Genomic DNA, 19722 nt, shown 5'->3' on the forward strand with positions numbered 1-19722 from the left:
CACAGGGAGTGACCTATGTCTGGATTCTCTCTCTATCCTTCCAGGAGATGGGATGCTGAGTGAGAACGAGGAGAAGAGTCCCCACCTGGAAGATGCTGAGCAAGTAGAACCACATGGGACATTAGCAGGAAGATCCAAAGGGAAAGTTTCTTGGAGTTGTGCAGAGGCAAAAGCCTGTGAGAGTCAGCAAAGGCCAGAGAAAAGCTACAGTGGCAGCTCAGATGTTATTAGACATGAAAGAATGAACATGGGACCGAGACCTTACAAATGCCTAGAGTGCGGGAAAAGCTTCAGATTGAGCACACACCTTATTGCACATCAGATAATCCACACAGGAGAGCGACCCTACACGTGCTCTGAGTGCAGGAAAAGCTTCAGTCGGCGCTCGGACCTGATCAAACATCAGCGAGTCCACACAGGAGAGCGACCCTATAAATGCTCTGAGTGTGGGAAAAGCTTCAGCCAGAGCTCAACCCTCAGCAAACATCAGAGAATCCACATGCGAGAGAGATCCTTCACATGCCCCTGAGTGCGGGAAAAGTTTTAGACAGGACTCAGCTTTTATGAGACATAAGAGAACCCACACAGGCGAGTAATGCCATAAATGTCTTGACTAGGGCTGGCCAAAGCTTTTTTGTAAAATACATTAGCTAATTCCCACATCATTTGCACCATTTTCTTCAGTGTGGTCTCTCAGCTCCATGTGAGTTGCCTGCCTCTGTCTTTCACACCTCCCCCTTCTTTGTGGTGAATCCCATGTTTAAGGCTATGATTTAGTCATGAATATTTTTACTAACAGTTATGGACAGGTCATGAGCAATAAACAAAAATTCCTGGCCTGTGACATGCCCTTGATTTGTACTATAAATACCCCTGACTAAATCTTAGGTGCTGGGGGAGGGGCTCCAGAGCGCTGCAGGTGCTGGTGGGGGGTGGGCCTCCAGGGCACTGCAGGTGCTGGTGGTGGGGGGCCTCCAGGCCGCTGCAGGTGCTGATGGGGAGGGCCTCCGGGGCGGTGCAGGTGCTGGGGAAGGGGCCTCCGGGGCACTGCAGGTGCTGGTGAGGGGGGCCTCCAGGGCGCTGCAGGTGTTGGGGAAGGGGCCTCGGGGGCACTGCAGGTACTGGGGGGGAGCTCCAGCCTAGGGCCCTGTCGCTGCTGCTGCTGCTGCTGCTGCTTGGGGGAGGGAGTGGGCCGGGCCCCACTGCTACTGCTCCAGTGGCCCAAGAGCCAGCAGCAGCTGGTGCAGCTTAGGCAGCCCCAGGGTCAGCCGCACCAGCTGCTGCAGAAGTCATGGGAGGTCACGGAAAGTGATGTAATCTGTGACTTCCGTGAGCTCTGTGAAAGACTCATAGCCTTATCTTTATCCTTTATCAACTCCTTTGTCTTATAAGTCCTGGGAGCATGCCCTTCTCCTGCCAGAAATATCCATCAGCACCAGGCGAGGGAGATGGGGTTGACCTTGACTAGCTACACTGAGGTAAAAACGGCCTGTGCTTTGTCTCCACTGGGATTTTGCATGGACGTAATGGCTCATTTTAGCGAACTTGTTGTAACAACACAACTACATTTGCAGTGCAGACATAATCCGGGTACAGTGGCTGGAGTTAGCTTTCCCCTTGACCTGAGCTCACATCCATCATTTTTCCTAGTCTAGACAAACTCCGAGCATCACGTTGATACCATTCCCCCGTTACAAAGTGATTGTTAGTCACCGAGTTCCATATTGGGGACAGATTGTCTCAATCCCACTTGTTCTCACCTTGCTCAGGGTTGTGCTGGACACAAATATTTTTTCTACCATTTTCCTCATTTAAAATAGATTGAAATAGAACAAAGAGCAGGAGCAGGGCAGGAAAAATGTGTCATTTCAGCCTCTGTGACACCCAAAGGAGATGGGGTGAGTCAAAGGGATTCCCTCCTTCCCCATCACTGTCACAATCCCCCCTTGCCCCAGCAGCATTAGCTTCTGTGTAAGGCACAATAATGTTTATCCTCCCCATGTTCTACCCCTGCACCTCCCAGTGTGTCATGTGATGCCATGTTCTGAGCGCTTTCTATGCTTAGGTATCACACACTGATCCTAAATCCGACTCACTGCGGCTAGATGTGAAAGTGTCACAGACCTGGAAGTGGGATTTGAATGGATTCCAAACACAGAGTAGTCATTCTGTGCTTTCATCTCTGCTTCCATCTATTGGCAAAGCTGCTTCTGGCCTTTTTCCTGCTGAGCTGGGATTGTTTGCAGATGGGAAGGTTGGCTGCTTTTCCACCTTGTGATGAAGCTAAATCTTTTGTACATAACATGACTCAATAATAATGAAGTGGCACAGAGTGAAGAGAGTTTGAATGGATCAGGGGAGATGGGAGAATGTGTTTTGATTTTGAATTATCAGCTATATTCTGCTCTGGAATTTCATTTTATAGGAAACTGTAAGTGTCTTCCACCCCTCTGTGTTGTGGGTTTTTCTCTTTGTCCTGAAGTCAGTTTAGTCTCATAATTGGATATTACCTTTGTTTGACAGAATGTACCTCAGATTTATTGGGGACTTTGAGACAAATGACCGTTTGCTAAAACGGTAATATCTTATTTTATATATGTCTTTTCCCCACCCCTCTATGATGACATGGAAGAAGTTCAAGTGGAGTTCAGCCAGCAGGAAAGAATATTCCAATTATTGGGCATGCTCCTAAGGAAACAGTAGGAATTTAACATTTCTACTTTGAAACAGTGAAGAACGGCATACTGCAAATATATGAAGCTGAAAGTGTCTTCTACTCCTCTGTGTTGTGGGTTTTTCCACTCTTTTCTTAAGGAAGATTGGTCTCATAAATGGATATTATTTTTATTTGACAGAATGTACCTCAGATTTACAGGAGAAGACAGCGTAATGTAATGTAATCCCAGGCTTAGTGGAACTTGAGTCTGACCTTTGTGAAGAAATCCTGGGTGTGTTAGACTTTTCTAACCTGTGCTGCAACCTAGGGCTCTGGTGTCCACACAGCAGTGCGCAGACCCGAGTCAAAGTACCCGCATCCCATACTCCCTTGTGTTCCCCCGACCCCCCAAATGTGGCCGCTCTAGTTCCAGGACTGTGGTGCACTTTGCGAAAATTTACCACCCACCCTGCATGTTACCAGGAAGCAGCTCGCTTTGCCAAAGGCTTGATGGGTTCGCTCTCCTTTGCACACCCAGGAGACTCTCTGATAGTGTGCTTACAGATCAGTTGTCAGAAGCGAATGGGTTAATGCTGACCTGAGCAGCTGCCATTTGCAAAGGGGGGAAGGCTTCTGTTTTCAGTAGAGTGGATTGCAGATTGTTGGGGGAGAGAGGACTAAGGAATTTGTCCCATGGAATTGTGGGATACTTCCAGCTGACTCCTGTGACCCCAGTCAAGCGGGGCTGCATCTACACTGCAAAGCAATGGGGCTCAGACCCTGGATCTCAGCTTAACTTGTGCTTGGGCCCTCCAGCCTTGCAGGGTCCTGGGACCCTGGGTCTGAGCCCTGGGTTAGTGCAATTGCAGTGTAGATGCAAAAGGGCTTAGGCTTGAGTCTGGGCTCAATCACGGTCTTATGCTGCAGTATAGACACACCCCAGAGACAAATGAACTCTTAGAAATGGAAGGCACCTGTGTTAGTGGAGAACAGAGCATTACACAGGGCTCATTGGTGGAAATGAGGATTGAGAGAAAACTAACCAATATGATAAGATTTTGTAATCTTTGAATACGTTGTTGTTGTTACCAGTGATAATGGAATTAAACATGATGTTAATCATTATAGAATAAGAGACTGATTATGTGATAACTGGAATTCTATTGTAAGACTGCAAATTATATTGTTTTTTATTTATTTTCTTTGTTTGTTTTTGTTGCATCAGTATTTTAGAAAATGGTGGCTAATTCTGACAAGTTTATTTGATGTAATTCAGCCCCTTTGGATTAAGCAATGCTGAAGTAAAACCTCACTCTAAAGGGATTGAGAGAAGTATATGAGAATGGACAACCAATGTAGATTTTAATTATTTCTATTTCAAATGGAATTTATGTTGATCAGCTTTAAAATAAACTTTCTGTGAAGAGTAAAGATACTGAAGGAGACAAGTTGTGTAACCATCTCCCCCGTTTGACTGTAACAGTCACTGCAATGTGAGCCTGGGTGTGTGGGACTCGAGTCTGCAGGCTCAGTGTGTCTAAGCCTGTGCTGGAGAGTCTACACTGAACGGTGACCCTGGGTTTAGAATTTCAAGACCCGAGTCTCACACCAGTGCTTACGGGCCCACAATGCACTGCGCAGACCCAGTCAAATCAGCCTCTCCCAGGCTTCCTAGCGCTCTCCCAGCTGTAGCCTCTTCAGCCCTTTGTTCCTTTGTTCTGTTTCGAAGGGCTGTAAATTGATGTGAAAAGTGCGGACATTTCAGCCACTGTGGTGTTGGCAGAGCAAAATCTATGTGTGTTAAAGCAGCATATTGGGACATTGCTGAAAGAGGGCAGAGTTAAGTTAACACCATTTCCTGGTGTTCAGAGGTTTGAGTTTTGGTGAAGTTAAGGTTTTGCAAGGGGACGACATCTCACCAGGCAACCTTAACTCTGCATTGAAGAAGTTTTTTCCCATGACTGCCCACTAGATATTAACCATCTAGCAAGGCCAGATCCAGGGCTAAACACTTAGGCCTGGTCTACACTACGAGTTTAGGTCGAATTTAGCAGCGTTAAATCGAATTAAGCCTGGACACGTCCACACGACGAAGCCCTTTTTTTCAACTTAAAGGGCCCTTTAAACCGGTTTCTTTACTCCACCTCTGACGAGGGGATTAGCGATGAAATCGGCCTTTGCGGGTCGGATTTGGGGTAGTGTGGACGGCATTTGACGTTATTGGCCTCCGGGAGCTGTCCCACAGTGCTTCATTGTGACCGCTCTGGACAGCACTCTCAACTCAGATGCAGTGACCAGGCAGACAGGAAAAGCCCCGCGAACTTTTGAATTTCATTTCCTGTTTGCCCTGCGTGGAGAGCACAGGTGACCACGCAGAGCTCATCAGCACAGGTAACCATGATGGAGTCCCAGGATTGCAAAAGAGCTCCAGCATGGACCGAACGGGAGGTACGGGATCTGCTTGCCATATGGGGAGACGAATCAGTGCTAGCTGAACTCCCTAGCAGTAAACGAAATGGCAAAATATTAGAAAAAGTCTCAAAGGCCATGAAGGACAGAAGCCATAACAGGGACGCACAGCAGTGCCGCGTGAAAATTAAGGAGCTAAGGCAAGCCTACCACAAAGCCAGAGAGGCAAACGGACGGTCTGGGGCAGAGCCGCAAACATGCCGCTTCTACGCGGCGCTGCATGCCATCTAGGGGGTGCAGCCACCACTACCCCAACCATGTGCTTTGACTCCATCAATGGAGAATCACGCAACAGGGAAGCGGGTTCGGGGTACGAGAAAGATGATGATGAAGACAATGAAGATAGCTCACAGCAAGGAAGCGGAGAAACCGGTTTCCCCAACAGCCAGGATATGTTTATCACCCTGGACCTGGAACCAGTAACCCCCAAACTCACCCAAGGCGTGCTTCCAGACCCTGAGGGCACACAAGGGACCTCTGGTGAATGTACCTTTGTAAATATTACACATGGTTTAAAAGCAAGCGTGTTTAATGATTAATGATTAATTTGTCCTGGCCAGTACAGCTACTGGAAAAGTCTGTTAACGTGTATGGGGATGGAGCGGAAATCCTCCAGGGACATCTCCAGAAAGCTCTCCTTCATGTACTCCCAAAGCCTTTGCAAAAGGTTTCTGGGGAGGGCTGCCTTATCCCGTCCGCCATGGTAGGACACTTTACCACGCCAGGCCAGTAGCACGTAGTCTGGAATCATTGCATAACAAAGCATGGCAGCGTATGGTCCCGGTGTTTGCTGGCATGCAGACAACATCCATTCCTTATCTCTCTTTGTTATTCTCAGGAGAGTGATATCATTCACGGTCACCTGGTTGAAATGGGGTGATTTTATTAAGGGGAGATTCAGAGGTGCCCATTCCTGCTCGGCTGAACAGAAATGTTCCCCGCTGTTAGCCACGCGGTGGAGGGGAGGGGTGAAGTGATCATCCCAGAGAATTGGGTGTGTGTGTGCGGGGGTAGTTGGGTTTGTGCTGCATGTTAACCCGGAAACCGCAGCCCCTCCTTTTACATTGCAAACCCATTTTAAATGGCCAACCCAATGGGTGCTTGGTATGGGAAATGAGGGCGGTGCTGTTTGAAACCATTCCCACATGTTATGAAGGTTAAAAAAAGCCAAAAGACTGTGGCTTACCATGGCTGCCTGCAAGCCGAATTCTGTTGCCTGGCACTGCATGAGTGATCTCTCACATCAAACCGGCAGGCCCTCAATATAAGAGGAAAAATGCGACCTTGTAACGAAAGCACATGTGCTGTGTAATGTGAACAGCAAAATTTAATGTGAAAGAGTGTACCCGTTGTTCTCTAAAATGTGTCTTTTTTAACCACCTCTCCCTTCTCCTCCACCAGCTGCAAATGTTTCTCCTTCGCAGAGGCTAGTGAAGATTAGAAGGAGAAAACGGTGGACTCGGGATGATATGTTCTCGGAGCTCCAGATGTCCTCCCATGCTGACAGAGCACAGCAGAATGTGTGGAGGCAGTCAATGTCAGAGTGCAAAAAAGCACAATATGAATAAGAGGAGAGGTGGCGGGCTGAATCGTGGGCTAAAGAGAGCAAGTGGCGGGCTGAAGAGGATAGGTGGTGTCAGCTTGCAGACAGAAGGCAAGAGTCGATGCTCCGGCTGCTGGAGCATCAAACTGATATGCTCCAGCGTATGGTTAAGCTGCAGGAAAGGCAGCAGGAGCAGAGACTGCCGCTACAGCCCCTGTGTAACCAACAGCCCTCCTCCCCAAGTTCCATAGCCTCCTCACCCAGACGCCCAAGAATCTGGTGGGGGTGCCTCCGGCCACCCAGCCACTCGTAAGAACATAACATAAGAACATAAGAAAGGCCGTACCGGGTCAGACCAAAGGTCCATCTAGCCCAGTATCCTGTCTACCGACAGTGGCCAATGCCAGGTGCCCCAGAGGGAGTGAACCTAACAGGCAATGATCAAGTGATCTCTCTCCTACCATCCACCTCCACCCTCTGACAGACGGAGGCTAGGGACACCATTCCTTACCCGTCCTGGCTAATAGCCATTAATGGACTTAACCACCATGAATTTATCCAGTTCTCTTTTAAACTCTGTTATAGTCCTAGCCTTCACAACCTCCTCAGGTAAGGAGTTCCACAAGTTGACTGTGCGCTGTGTGAAGAAGAACTTCCTTTTATTTGTTTTAAACCTGCTGCCTATTAATTTCATTTGATGACCCCTAGTTCTTGTATTATGGGAATAAGTAAATAACTTTTCCTTATCCACTTTCTCCACATCACTCATAATTTTATATACCTCTATCATATCCCCCCTTAGTCTCCTCTTTTCCAAGCTGAAGAGTCCTAGCCTCTTTAATCTCTCCTCATATGGGACCCATTCCAAACCCTTAATCATTTTAGTTGCCCTTTTCTGAATCTTTTCTAGTGCCAGTATATCTTTTTTGAGATGAGGAGACCACATCTGTACGCAGTATTCGAGATGAGGGCGCACCATCGATTTATATAAGGGTAATAATATATTCTCAGTCTTATTCTCTATCCCCTTTTTAATGATTCCTAACATCCTGTTTGCTTTTTTGACCGCCTCTGCACACTGCGTGGACATTTTCAGAGAACTATCCACAATGACTCCAAGATCTTTTTCCTGACTTCTTGTAGCTAAATTAGCCCCCATCATATTGTATGTATAGTTGGGGTTATTTTTTCCAATGTGCATTACTTTACATTTATCCACATTAAATTTCATTTGCCATTTTGTTGCCCAATCACTTAGTTTTGTGAGATCTTTTTGAAGTTCTTCACAGTCTGCTTTGGACTTAACTATCTTTAGCAGTTTAGTATCATCTGCAAACTTTGCCACCTCACTGTTTACCCCTTTCTCCAGATCATTTATGAATAAGTTGAATAGGATCAGTCCGAGGACTGACCCTTGGGGAACACCACTAGATACCCCTCTCCATACTGAGAATTTACCATTAATTCCTACCCTTTGTTCCCTGTCTTTTAACCAGTTCTCAATCCATGAAAGGACCTTCCCTTTTATCCCATGGCAGCTTAATTTACATAAGAGCCTTTGGTGAGGGACCTTGTCAAAGGCTTTCTGGAAATCTAAGTACACTATGTCCACTGGATCCCCCTTGTCCACATGTTTGTTGACCCCATCAAAGAATTCTAATATATTAGTAAGACACGATTTCCCTTTACAGAAACCATGTTGACTATTGCTCAACAGTTTATGTTTTTCTATGTGTCAGACCATTTTATTCTTAACTATTGTTTCGACTAATTTGCCCGGTACAGATGTTAGACTTACTGGTCTGTAATTGCCGGGATCACCGCTAGAGCCCTTTTTAAATATTGGCGTTACATTAGCTAACTTCCAGTCATTGGGTTCAGAAGCCGATTTAAAGGACAGGTTACAAACCTTAGTTAACAGTTCCGCAACTTCACATTTGAGTTCTTTCAGAACTCTTGGGTGAATGCCATCTGGTCCCGGTGACTTATTAATGTTAAGTTTATCAATTAATTCCAAAACCTCCTCTCATGACACTTCAATCCGTGACAGTTCCTCAGATTTGTCACCTACAAAAGCCAGCTCCGGTTTGGGAATCTCCCTAACATCCTCAGCCATGAAGACTGAAGCAAAGAATCCATTTAGTTTCTCCGCAATGAGTTTATCGTCTTTAAGCGCTCCTTTTGTATCTCGATCATCAAGGGGCCCCACTGGTTGTTTAGCAGGCTTCCTGCTTCTGATGTACTTAAAAAACATTTTGTTATTACCTTTGGAGTTTTTGGCTAGCTGTTCTTCAAACTCCTGTTTGGCTTTTCTTATTACATTCTTGCACTTAATTTGGCAGTGTTTATGCTCCTTTCTATTTGCTTGACTAGGATTTGACTTCCACTTTTTAAAGGAAGTCTTTTTATCTCTCACTGCTTCTTTTACATGGTTGTTAAGCCACGGTGGTTCTTTTTTAGTTCTTTTACTGTAAATGTTTCTTTTTTATGTAAATGTTTATCATCTGATCTGGCCCCTACTTTATCCTCTTCCATCCTCTGCTCCTGACTATAACCTGGAGATTCTCTATCATTAGACTCTCCCCTAAGAGAAGTCTCTGTCCGATCCACATGCTCCTCTGCAGCAGTCGGCTTTCCCCCATCTCCTAGTTTAAAAACTGCTCTACAACCTTTTTAATGTTTAGTGCCAGCAGTCTGGTTCCACTTTGGTTTAGGTGGAGCCCATCCTTCCTGTATAGGCTCCCCCCATTCCAGAAGTTTCCCCAGTTCCTAATGAATGTAAACCCCTCCTCTCTACACCATCATCTCATCCACGCATTGAGACTCTGAAGCTCTGCCTGCCTACCTGGCCCTGCGCGTGGAACTGGGAGCATTTCTGAGAATGCCACCATAGAGGTCCTGGATTTCAGTCTCTTCCCTAGCAGCCTGAATTTGGCCTCCAGGACATCTCTCCTACCCTTCCCTATGTCATTGGTACCTACATGTACCACGACCACCGGCTCCTCCCCAGCAGTACACATAAGTCTGTCTAGATGCCTCAAGAGAGCCGCAACCTTCGCACCAGGCAGGCAAGTCACCATACGTTTCTAATGATCGAATCTCCCAATACTAATACCTGCCTTTTCCTAGCAACTGGAGTTCCTTCCCCTGGAGAGGTAACCTCAGTGTGAGAGGCAACCCCAGCACCGTCCGGAAGGAGGGTCCCAACTATGGGAAGGTTTCCCTCTGCTCCCATTGACTGCTCTGCTTCCCTGGGCCTTTCATCCTCCTCAACAGCGCAGGGGCTGTCTGACCGGAGGTGGGACAGTTCTACAGTGTCCAGGAAAGCCTCATCAACATAGCTCTCAGCCTCCCTTAGCTCCTCCAGTTCCGCCACCCTTGCCTCCAGAGTCCATACGTGGTCTCTGAGGGCCAGAAGCTCCTTGCACCGAATGCACATATACGCCATACGCCCACAGGGCAGGTAATCATACATGCTACACTCAGTGCAATAAACTGGATAGCCCCCACTCTGCAGCTGGGCTTCTGCCTGCATTGTCTCCTAGTTAATGAAGGGGTTGTTTAAGGCAGGAAGTTTTGAATGTAGTTTGGGCTATAGGTTTTAAGGGGTCTAAAGGGTATAAGATAGAACCGGCAAGGGACCCGCGCTCCCTTTCTGCTCCCCTTCCAAACTCCCTTGCGAAACTCCCTGTTAGCAGCCCCTGTTCACAAAAGCCACCCCAGATGATTGCCCAAGCATCAGAAGGCTGGCCTTCAATAAGTGTTAAAGTTTTAAACTGCAGTGTGTCCTTTTCCTTCCCTCCTCCCCCACCCGTACCTTGGCAGTTATCCCCCTAGTTGTGTGATGAATTAATAAAGAATGCATGAATGTGAAGTAACAATGACTTTATTGCCTCTGCAAGCGGTGCTCGAAGGGGGGAGGGAAGGGTGGTTAGTTTATAGGCACGTAGAGTGAACCGGGGGGGGGGTGTTAATCAAGGAGAAACAAACAGAAGTTTCACACTGTAGCCTGGCCAATCACAAAACTCATTTTCAAAGCTTCTCTGATGCGCACCGCACCCTGCTGTGCTCCTCTAACCGCCCTGGTGTCTGGCTGCGCGTAATCAGCGGCCAGGCGATTTGCCTCAACCTCCCACTCCGCCATAAATGTCTCCCCCTTACTCTCACAGATATTGTGGAGCTCACAGCAAGAAGCAATAACAATGGGGATATTGGTTTCGCTGTGGTCTATCCAAGTCAGTAAACTGCGCCAGCGTGCTTTTAAACGTCCAAATGCACATTCTACCACCATTCGGCACTTGCTCAGCCTATAGTTGAACAGGTCCTGACTACTATCCAGGCTGCCTGTGTATGGCTTCATGAGCCATGGCATTAAGGGGTAGGCTGGGTCCCCAAGGATAACTATAGGCATTTCAACATCCCCAACAGTTATTTTCTGGTCCAGGAAGAAAGTCCCTTCCTCCAGCTTTTGAAACAGACCAGAGTTCCTGAAGACATGAGCATCATGTACCTTTCCCGGCCATCCCACGTTGATGTTAGTGAAACGTCCCTTGTGATCCACCAGGGCTTGCAGCAGCATTGAAAAGTACCCTTTGCAGTTTATGTACTCGGTGGCTTGGTGCTCCGGTGACAAGATAGGGATATGGGTTCCGTCTATCGCCCCACCACAGTTTGGGAATCCCATTACAGCAAAGCCATCCACTATGACCTGCACATTTCCCAGAGTCACTACCCTTGATATCAGCAGGTCTTTGATTGCATTGGCTACTTGGATCACAGCAGCCCCCACAGTAGATTTACCCACTCCAAATTGATTCCCGACTGACCGGTAGCTGTCTGGCGTTGCAAGCTTCCACAGGGCTATCACCACTCGCTTCTCAACTGTGAGGGCTGCTCTCATCCTGGTATTCTGGCGCTTCAGGGCAGGGGAAAGCAAGTCACAAAGTTCCATGAAAGTGCCCTTACGCATGCGAAAGTTTTGCAGCCACTGGGAATCGTCCCACACCTGCAACACGATGCGGTCCCACCAGTCTGTGCTTGTTTCCCGGGCCCAGAATTGGCGTTCCATGGCATGAACCTCCCTCCGTAACATCATGATTTTCACATTGCTGGGACCTGTACTTTGTGATAGGTCTATGTCCATGTCAATTTCCTCATCACTCTTGTCGCTGCGCTGCAATCGCCTCCTCGCCTGGTTTTGCTTTGGGATGTTCTGGCTCTGCATATACTCCAGGACAATGCGCGTGGTGTTCATAGTGCTCATAATTGCCGCGGTGATCTGAGCAGGCTCCATGATCCCAGTGCTATGGCGTCTGGGCTGAAAAAAGGCACGAAACTATTGTCTGACGGAGGGGCGAGTGAAGACATGGCTTACAGGGAATTAAAATCAACAAAGGTGGCTGTGCATCAGGGAGAAACACAAACAACTGTCACACAGAATGGCCCCCCCAAAGATTGAACTCAAAACCCTGGGTTTAGCAGGCCGTTGATTTCACAGAGGGAGGGGGAAGCAAATGAATACAGAACAAATCTGGTCCATCTGTCTTTTACATCTTAGGCTGGCAGCAGACAGTGCAGCATGACTGATAGCCATCTGGGTGCTTGGCAGAAGATGCTATATTACGATTGCTAGCCATCATCGTCAAGACGGTTCAATAGGATTGCCGGCAGGACTGAGTCTCCAGGAAACAAAACATGTCTGCCCAGGTGCCTCTGACTGAACTCACTGAGGAATACGACAATGATAGATACCAGTTGTAATACACCATCTACTACCAAAAGGCAAGGAGCTGCTGCTGTATAGCAATGCAGTCCCACGTCTGCCAGCACCCAGATGACATATGGTGACGCTGAGCTGAGCTGAGCGGGCTCCATGCTTGCCGTGGTATGTTGTCTGCACAGGTAACCCAGGTAAAAAGGCGCGAATCGATTGTCTGCCGTTGCTCTGACGGAGGGGGAGGGGCCTGACGACATGTACCCAGAACCCCCCCGCGACACTGTTTTTGCATCATCAGGCATTGGGATCTCAACCCAGAATTCTAATGGGTGGCGGAGACTGCGGGAACTGTGGGATAGGTACTCACAGTGCAACGCCCCGGAAGTCGACGCTAGCCTCGGTACTGGGACGTGGTCCGCCGACTTAATGCACTTAGAGCATTTTATGTGGGGACACACACAATCGTTTCTATAAAACCAGCTTCTATAAATTCGACCTAATTTTGTAGTGTACACATACCCTAAGAGACTTGAACTTAATGCAATAAGGTTTCTCTAGGATATTGCAGGAGATTGCTGTATGCCAGGCTTCTACCCACTCTGTGTACTGGTTGCCAGAAAGGAATACAGTCCATATGGCCAAGGAATTAGAGTCACAAGAGTCATGTTGCAGAGTTGCTTTTTAATACTGCCCCTCATAGGGAAGAACATCAGAGTTCTGTGGACTGGGAACAAGTATTTCCTGAGTCTCCCAGGTGCAACGTGAGGCCCTAAAAGCTATGTTGGGAATGTATGCAACCAAGAGGGCAAATGCCTAGGATATAATGTTATCCTATCTGTGATTTGCTTATAGGGAGGTACCCTGAGAGGCCAGAGGGTTCACCCCCTTTGATCTCCTGTATGGTGGAAAGGGCCAATGTCCCCTGGTTTTCATCAGGGACTCCTGGGAGGGTGACACGGAGGCTAAGGGGGAGCCAGTGGTTGAAGCTGTACAAAAGTTTTGGAAAGATTTAAAGACTATGATGGAAATGGTTCGGCTGAACCTCCCAACAAGCCATGCTGCCCAGGAAGCCCTGTAAGATCCTAATGCCTGTGCCTGGTGATTTGATGCAGGGGACTTGGTACGGATGTCATGCCATGAGAAAGGCACAAGACGCAGAACTCATGGGAGGGGCCGGAGGAGGGGTTCATGATGTTACATTGTGTGGAGGCCCAGCTGCAGCAAGCTGAAAGCCAGTAACAACAGAGAAGGAGTGGTAAACGTGATCAGGTGTCCTGAGGAATAGTCTCAGGTTTTAACTCTGACTTCATGCCATGGCTGAATGCCACTGTGACAGCCCGCTAGAAAGCCTTAGCATGTGAAGTGCTAAGCCCAGGTGAAAAGGCAGAGCTACAGCTGTGTAGCAGAGTCACCCTCGGGGACTTTGCAGCAACCGCGATTTGACTCCTACAATTGTCCAATAAGTTTATTGCGGTAGGGGTGATTTCAGGGCAAGCAGCAAATCATTCCCTTCCCCCTCCATTGCTGCCAGCTTCACTACCCCGTGCTGAGCATGTGCTGCTGCACTCGCTGCCCTCTGCTGGGTGTGTGCCGCCAGGCTCGCTGCCCCAAGTGCATGACCTTGCACTGTGAACTATTAAATTTCATTACATTTCTATTACTCCAGTTTTCCAGGCCCTCCAGAGCTTCTTGTATGATATTCCGGCTCTCCTTCGTATTGGCAATAGCTCCTAACTTTGTGTCATCCACAAATTTTATTAGCTCACTCCCACTTTTTGTACCAAGGTCATTAATAAAAATGTTAAGATCAATAACTAAGGCTAGTAACCTCCCTGCAGCCTGATAGTTCACCTTTAACCAGTTCCTTATCCACCTTTCAATTCTCATATTAATCCCATCTTCTCCAATTTAAGTAATAATTTCCTGTGTAGAACTGTATCAAATGCCTTACTGAAATCCTAGTAGATTAGATCTACTGCATTTCCTTTGTCTAGAGAATCAGTTATCTTCTCAAAGAAAGAGATCAGGTTGGTCCGGCACGATCTACCTTTTGTAAAACCATGTTGTATTTTATCCCAATTACCATTTACCACTATGTTCTTAACTACTTTCTCTTTCAATTTTTTTTTCTAAGACCTTACATACAATTGAGGTCAAACTAACCTGTAGTTTCCTTGATCACTTTCCCCCCCTTTCTTAAAAATGGGTACTATTTTAACAATCCTACAGTCATAGGGTATGACTCCCAGATTTATAGATTTATTAAAAATCCTTGCTAATGGACTTGCAATTTCATGTGCCAGTTTCTTTAATATTCTTGGATGTCTTATCCATTTCATGACTTCTAATTTCTTTACAGTCTATCTCATCATTAATATGCAATGCTACTCCACTACCTTTACCTTTATTTCTGACTTTCCTGAACAGTACATATCCTTCAATATCACTACTCCAGCAATAACTACTATTCCACCATGTTTCTGTTATCCCGATAATATCTGGTTTCACTTCCTGCATCAGTAGTTCTAGTTCCTCCATTTTGTTTCCCAGACTCCTTTCATTGGTGTACAAACATCTTACTTGTTTCTGCTTGGCTTCACGCAGACTCCTCGCCCGATTAGGTACAGTCAGTCTACCATCAGTATCACCTACCTGACTGTTAGTATCATTGACCATAGAATAATAGAATCGTAGGACTAGAAGGGACCTCGAGAGGTCATCTAGACCAGTCCCTTGCACTCATGGCAGGACTAAGTATTATCTATATCATCCCTGACAGGTGTTTATCTAACCTATTCTTAAAAATCTGCAATGACAGAGATTCCACAACCTCCCTTGGCAATTTTATTCCAGTGCTTAACCACCCTGAAAGTTAGGAAGTTTTTCCTAATGTCCAACCTAAACCTCCCTTTCTCCAACCTAAACGCCCCTTGCTTAAGCCCATTGCTTCTTGTCCTATCCGCATAGGTTAATGAGAACAATTTACCTCCCTATAACATGTACTTGAAAACTATTATCATGTCCCCTCTCAGTCTTCTCTTCTCCAGACTAAACAAACACAGTTTTTTCAATCTTCCCTCATAGCTCATGTTTTCTAGACCTTTACTCATTTTTATTGCTCTTCTCTGGATTTTCTCCAAATTGTCCACATCTTTCCTGCAACGTGGCACCCAGAACTGGGCACAATACTCCAGTTGAGGCATAATCAGCACGGAGTAGAGCAAAAGAATTACTTCTTGTGTCTTGCTTACAACACTCCTGCTATAAATCCCAGACTGATGTTTGCCTTTTTTGCAACAGTGTTACACTGTTAACTCATATTTAGCTTGTGATCTACTATGACCCCCAGATCCCTTTCCACTGTACTCCTTCCTAGGCAGACATTGGCACTACCTTTCCTTTTAGTGTCCATTCTCCTACCCTCTGCAGTTCCTTTCTCCATTGCTGTATACTATCTTTCTTGATTTTCCTCACAGTCAATGTTAGAATCAGGCGTGGAGATTACATGAAAATCTCCCAAGCATCTCCCCCGACTTCCTAGTTTAAAGCTCTTTCAATCAGTTGTGCCAACTTCCATTCCAGAAGTCTATTACTCTCCCTACTCCGGTGGAGTCCATCCCATTAGAATTGTCCTCTGTCTTGAATGCCTTCCAGTGGTCAACCATCCCAAAGCCCTCCTTATAGCCTGAGCCATCTGATGATCATCATAATCTTGTCTCACCTTCGTTCTTTTCCTCCAGGGACAGATAGGATCCCACTGAAGGTCATCTGAGCCTCCATTTCTTTAAGCATCTTCCCCAGCTTGGCATAGTCTCCCTTGATGCATTCCAGCGAGAATCTAGCAGTATTGTTTGCTCCCACATGAAGGAGAATCAGTGGATTCTTTCCTGCTCCCATTAGGATCCTCTTCGGCCTCAGGTCCACATCCCGTATCTTAGCTCCTGACAGACAGGCCTTCTGTTCTCCAGATCATCTCTGGTGACAGGCCTGTCTGTTGTTCTCAGTAGGGAGTCACCAACTAACTTCCCTCTAAGCTGCATGACTGTGCAGCGGCCTATTAAGCGTTGTGCAGGATCTCAGGGCTGCGGCAGGGAGAGATGCCTCTCCCCTTCCCAAGCCCCAACCCAGCCTGGCCCCGAACCTGCTGCTGGGGGACAGGCGCCACTCCCCCGATCCAGCCCAGCTGGGACCTGCTGCGGCCGGAGGAAAGGCGCCTCTCCCCCACCAGCCCAGGTGCTGCTGCAGGGAGAGAGAGCTGGGGGGAGTTCTCGCTCCCCACTGTAGCCCCGGGGAGCCCCACTGCAACACAAACCCTCATCCCCATCCCCACCCTAGAGCCCGCATCCCCAGCCAGAGCCCTCACCCCCCACACACTCTAACTCTTTGCCTGAGCCCCACCCCCACTCTCCGGATTCCTCTGCCAACACCACAGTGGCTGAAGTGTTTGCACTTTTCACCTCCATTTACAGCCGTTCCAAACAGATCCACACCCTCAGTTGGGCCTGACACAGCTGTGACGAACTGGGACTATTCTTAATGTGGTCTGTGAATGCTGAGTGGGGAGTGTTGGCTGGGAAGGCAGGGGAGTGTGGCTAGGATGGTCTGCACTGGGGGATGGAGACTGGCAGAGGGAGACTACCTGAGCATGTAACATGAGAACCCAGGAAGGGGTTAGAGGCCAGGTGACACCTTTGCCTGGGAAACAGAACAAAGGGGAGAGGGAGTTTCAGAGCTGGCTGGTGGAATGGTTGGGAGGCAGACAGGACTCTGACCTCCCAAAGGGGCTGTGGTGCCCTGGGACCCCAAGATACACCTAATTGGGGGGATCCTGTTGTCTGTGCCTGCAAGACCTGTCTTGGACTGTGTTCCTGTCGTCTAAATAAACCTTCTGCTTTACTGGCTGGCTGAGAGTCATGGTGAATCGCAGAAAGCCGGGGGTGCAGGGCCTTGTGTCCCCCCTCACTCCGTGACAACTGGTGGCAGTGGTGGGATCTACTGCACTCGTGGACAGCGCTTCCTGCAGTAAGTGACTGGGGAGCAGTAAAACGAAGGGGGATCACCGGGGACCAGGTGGGCTGAAGAGTCAGAGAGAGACAGTTCAGGGGGCGATTGACCCCTGGGAGTGTGTGACTAGAGAGAAGTACTGTTGCAGTAACCGGGTCCCCCGGGGAGTCACAGCGAGCGGTCCTGGGGCGGAGGAGTCTGCAGCTCGACCCTGGCAGAGAGGTGGTGACCTGAAGAAGGGCTGGCACACTAGGGGTCTCCCTGGAACGCGGGAAAGCGGAGAGCACAGGCCAGCAAGTGGCCATCAGGAGAATGTATGCTAAATGCCTTAAGAGCGACCTGGTGGAGCTGTGCAGGCAGAGGGGGCTGCGCATTGGGAGGGCCACCAAAGAACAGCTAATTGCCCAGCTGGAGGAGAAGGATTGCTTGGATGAACCGAGCCCTGTCCCTGAGGGAAGCCACCCGGTGGATGCAGTGTGGGCCCCGGACCCAACCTGGCTGGGAGGGAGCGGACTGCTGCCGAGGACATCCCGAGACCCTGCCTACCTATGCCTAGGGGAGGGGTTGGGGGAAGCCCAGAGAATACTGAGGGCACCCTGACCCTGGCAGCCAGCAGGGGATCGTCCCAGCGGAGCTCCCCGTCCCTGGAACGAATGCGGCTGGAATGTGAATGGAAGATAAGATGGGAAGAGCTTGAGTTAAGAAAGCAAGAACTGAAGCAGGAGCAGGAAGAGAAGGAGAAACAACGTCAGCATGAGTGGGACCAATGTCAGCATGAGCGGGAAGAGAAGGAGAACCAACGTCAGCATGAGCTGGAACTAGCCAGGCTGAGGAGCAGTGGGGCCCCAGCTGCGGTGAGCGAGGGGCGACCCAAGACTGCAAAGAACTTTGATAAGTGCTTCCTGGCCCAGCGTAAGGAGGGGGAGGACGTGGATACTTTCCTGATGGCCTTTGAGAATACCTGCGAGCTACTCCAGGTTGACCCTGCAGACAGGCTCCAGTTTCTCATCCCCTTACGGGACTCCACAGCCAGGGAGGTGTACAGCTGACTGAAAGGGGCGGAGACAGGGGACTACGAACTGTTCAAAAAGGCCCTGCTCCGCGAGTTTGGGCTGACCCCTGAGATGTACCAGAAAAGGTTCCGGAGTCAGCGTAAAACCCGTGAGGTCACATATCTACAACTGGCCAACCGGGCACAGGGGTATGCCCGCAAGTGGACAGCTGGGGCCCAAACTAAAGAAGACCTGCTTGACCTATTCATACTGGAGCACGTGTATGAGCAGTGCCCCTCCGATCTGAGGCGATGGTTGATGGACCAAAAGCCAGAGAACCCGCAGCATGCAGGCCAGCTGGCCAACGAGTTTGTGAACAGTTGGGCAGGGGATAACAGGGAGGAGTCCCAAAGGAACAGTCCCACCACAATGCAGAGAGAGAGTGACCCTGGGACCTCCCCGCGGGGAAATATGGAGAACCCCCACCAAAGGGGAACACCCAGCGTCAGGTCCATCCGACCGGCTCGAGGGGACCTATGGGACATGGGCTGCTATCACTGTGGCCAGAGAGGTCACATACGGGCCCAGTGCCTCAGGCTCAGGGACAGACTGAGTGGACCCAACCCACAGAGAGTTGACTAGGTAAAAATCCAGCCGGACGAGGGGCAGCGTTCCCAGGCAAGGGGGGCTGGCAGCGTACCACCTGCTAAGGAGGGAGGAGAGCTCCAGGCCAGCTCCTCTGGGGAGCTGGATGCTCCAGACTCAGGGTTTTGGGTTTACAGGGTGGACGCGGGGCGGTCCCTGCGGAGCGAGTACCTTGTTCCCCTGGAGGTGGATGGGAGGAAGGTCAATAGATACTGGGATACAGGCCCAGAGGTGATGATGGCCCGGCCCAAGGTAGTGGCCCCAGATTGGGTAGTGCCCAACACCTATCTGACCCTGACCGGGGTGGGTGGGACCCCAGTCAAAGTGCCCATGGCGAGGGTACACCTGAAGTGGGGGGCCAAGGAGGGCCCCTAGGACGTGGGGGTACACCCGTATTTGCCCACTGAGGTGTTGATGGCGGGGGGGACCTGGAGGACTGGCCAAGCAACCCCCAGGGCGCCCTGGTCATGACCCGTAGTCAGAGCTGGCGAGGGGCACTGCTCCCTGACCTTGGGGAGGGTACCGAGAATGGGCTCCCCCAGGGAAAATGGAGTTAGGGGGAATCAGGAGGCAGCTGGTGGTACCCCAGAAGTATCGCTGCCAGCTGCTGTACCGGGCCCATAACATTCCCCTCTCAGGGCACCAGGGAACTTGGCGTACCCAGCAGAGGCTGCTATGAAACTTTTACTGGCCTGGA

General features: G+C 49.0%; 1 protein-coding gene and 1 long non-coding RNA gene across 8 annotated transcripts in view; both read left to right on the forward strand.

Moving 5' to 3' along the window:
* The window catches only part of LOC135974179 (uncharacterized), a 217352-nt gene that overhangs the window by 129938 nt on the left and 67692 nt on the right, over positions 1–19722 (forward strand). The window lies entirely within an intron of this gene.
* The window catches only part of LOC101941096 (zinc finger protein 436-like), a 77719-nt gene that overhangs the window by 44025 nt on the left and 13972 nt on the right, over positions 1–19722 (forward strand). For 5 of the 7 annotated variants that reach the window (XM_065561109.1, XM_042847104.2, XM_065561110.1 and 2 more), the window contains one exon: positions 6–19722. This exon is cut by the window's right edge and continues 13972 nt beyond it. In XM_065561109.1, coding sequence (XP_065417181.1) covers positions 6–529 — 524 coding nt within the window. In that variant the 3' untranslated portion in view covers positions 530–19722. The other 2 variants (XM_065561113.1, XM_065561111.1) reach the window with 2 other exon arrangements.

Source organism: Chrysemys picta, chromosome 11 (assembly GCF_011386835.1).
Source record: "Chrysemys picta bellii isolate R12L10 chromosome 11, ASM1138683v2, whole genome shotgun sequence".
Taxonomy (NCBI): Eukaryota; Metazoa; Chordata; order Testudines; family Emydidae; genus Chrysemys; species Chrysemys picta.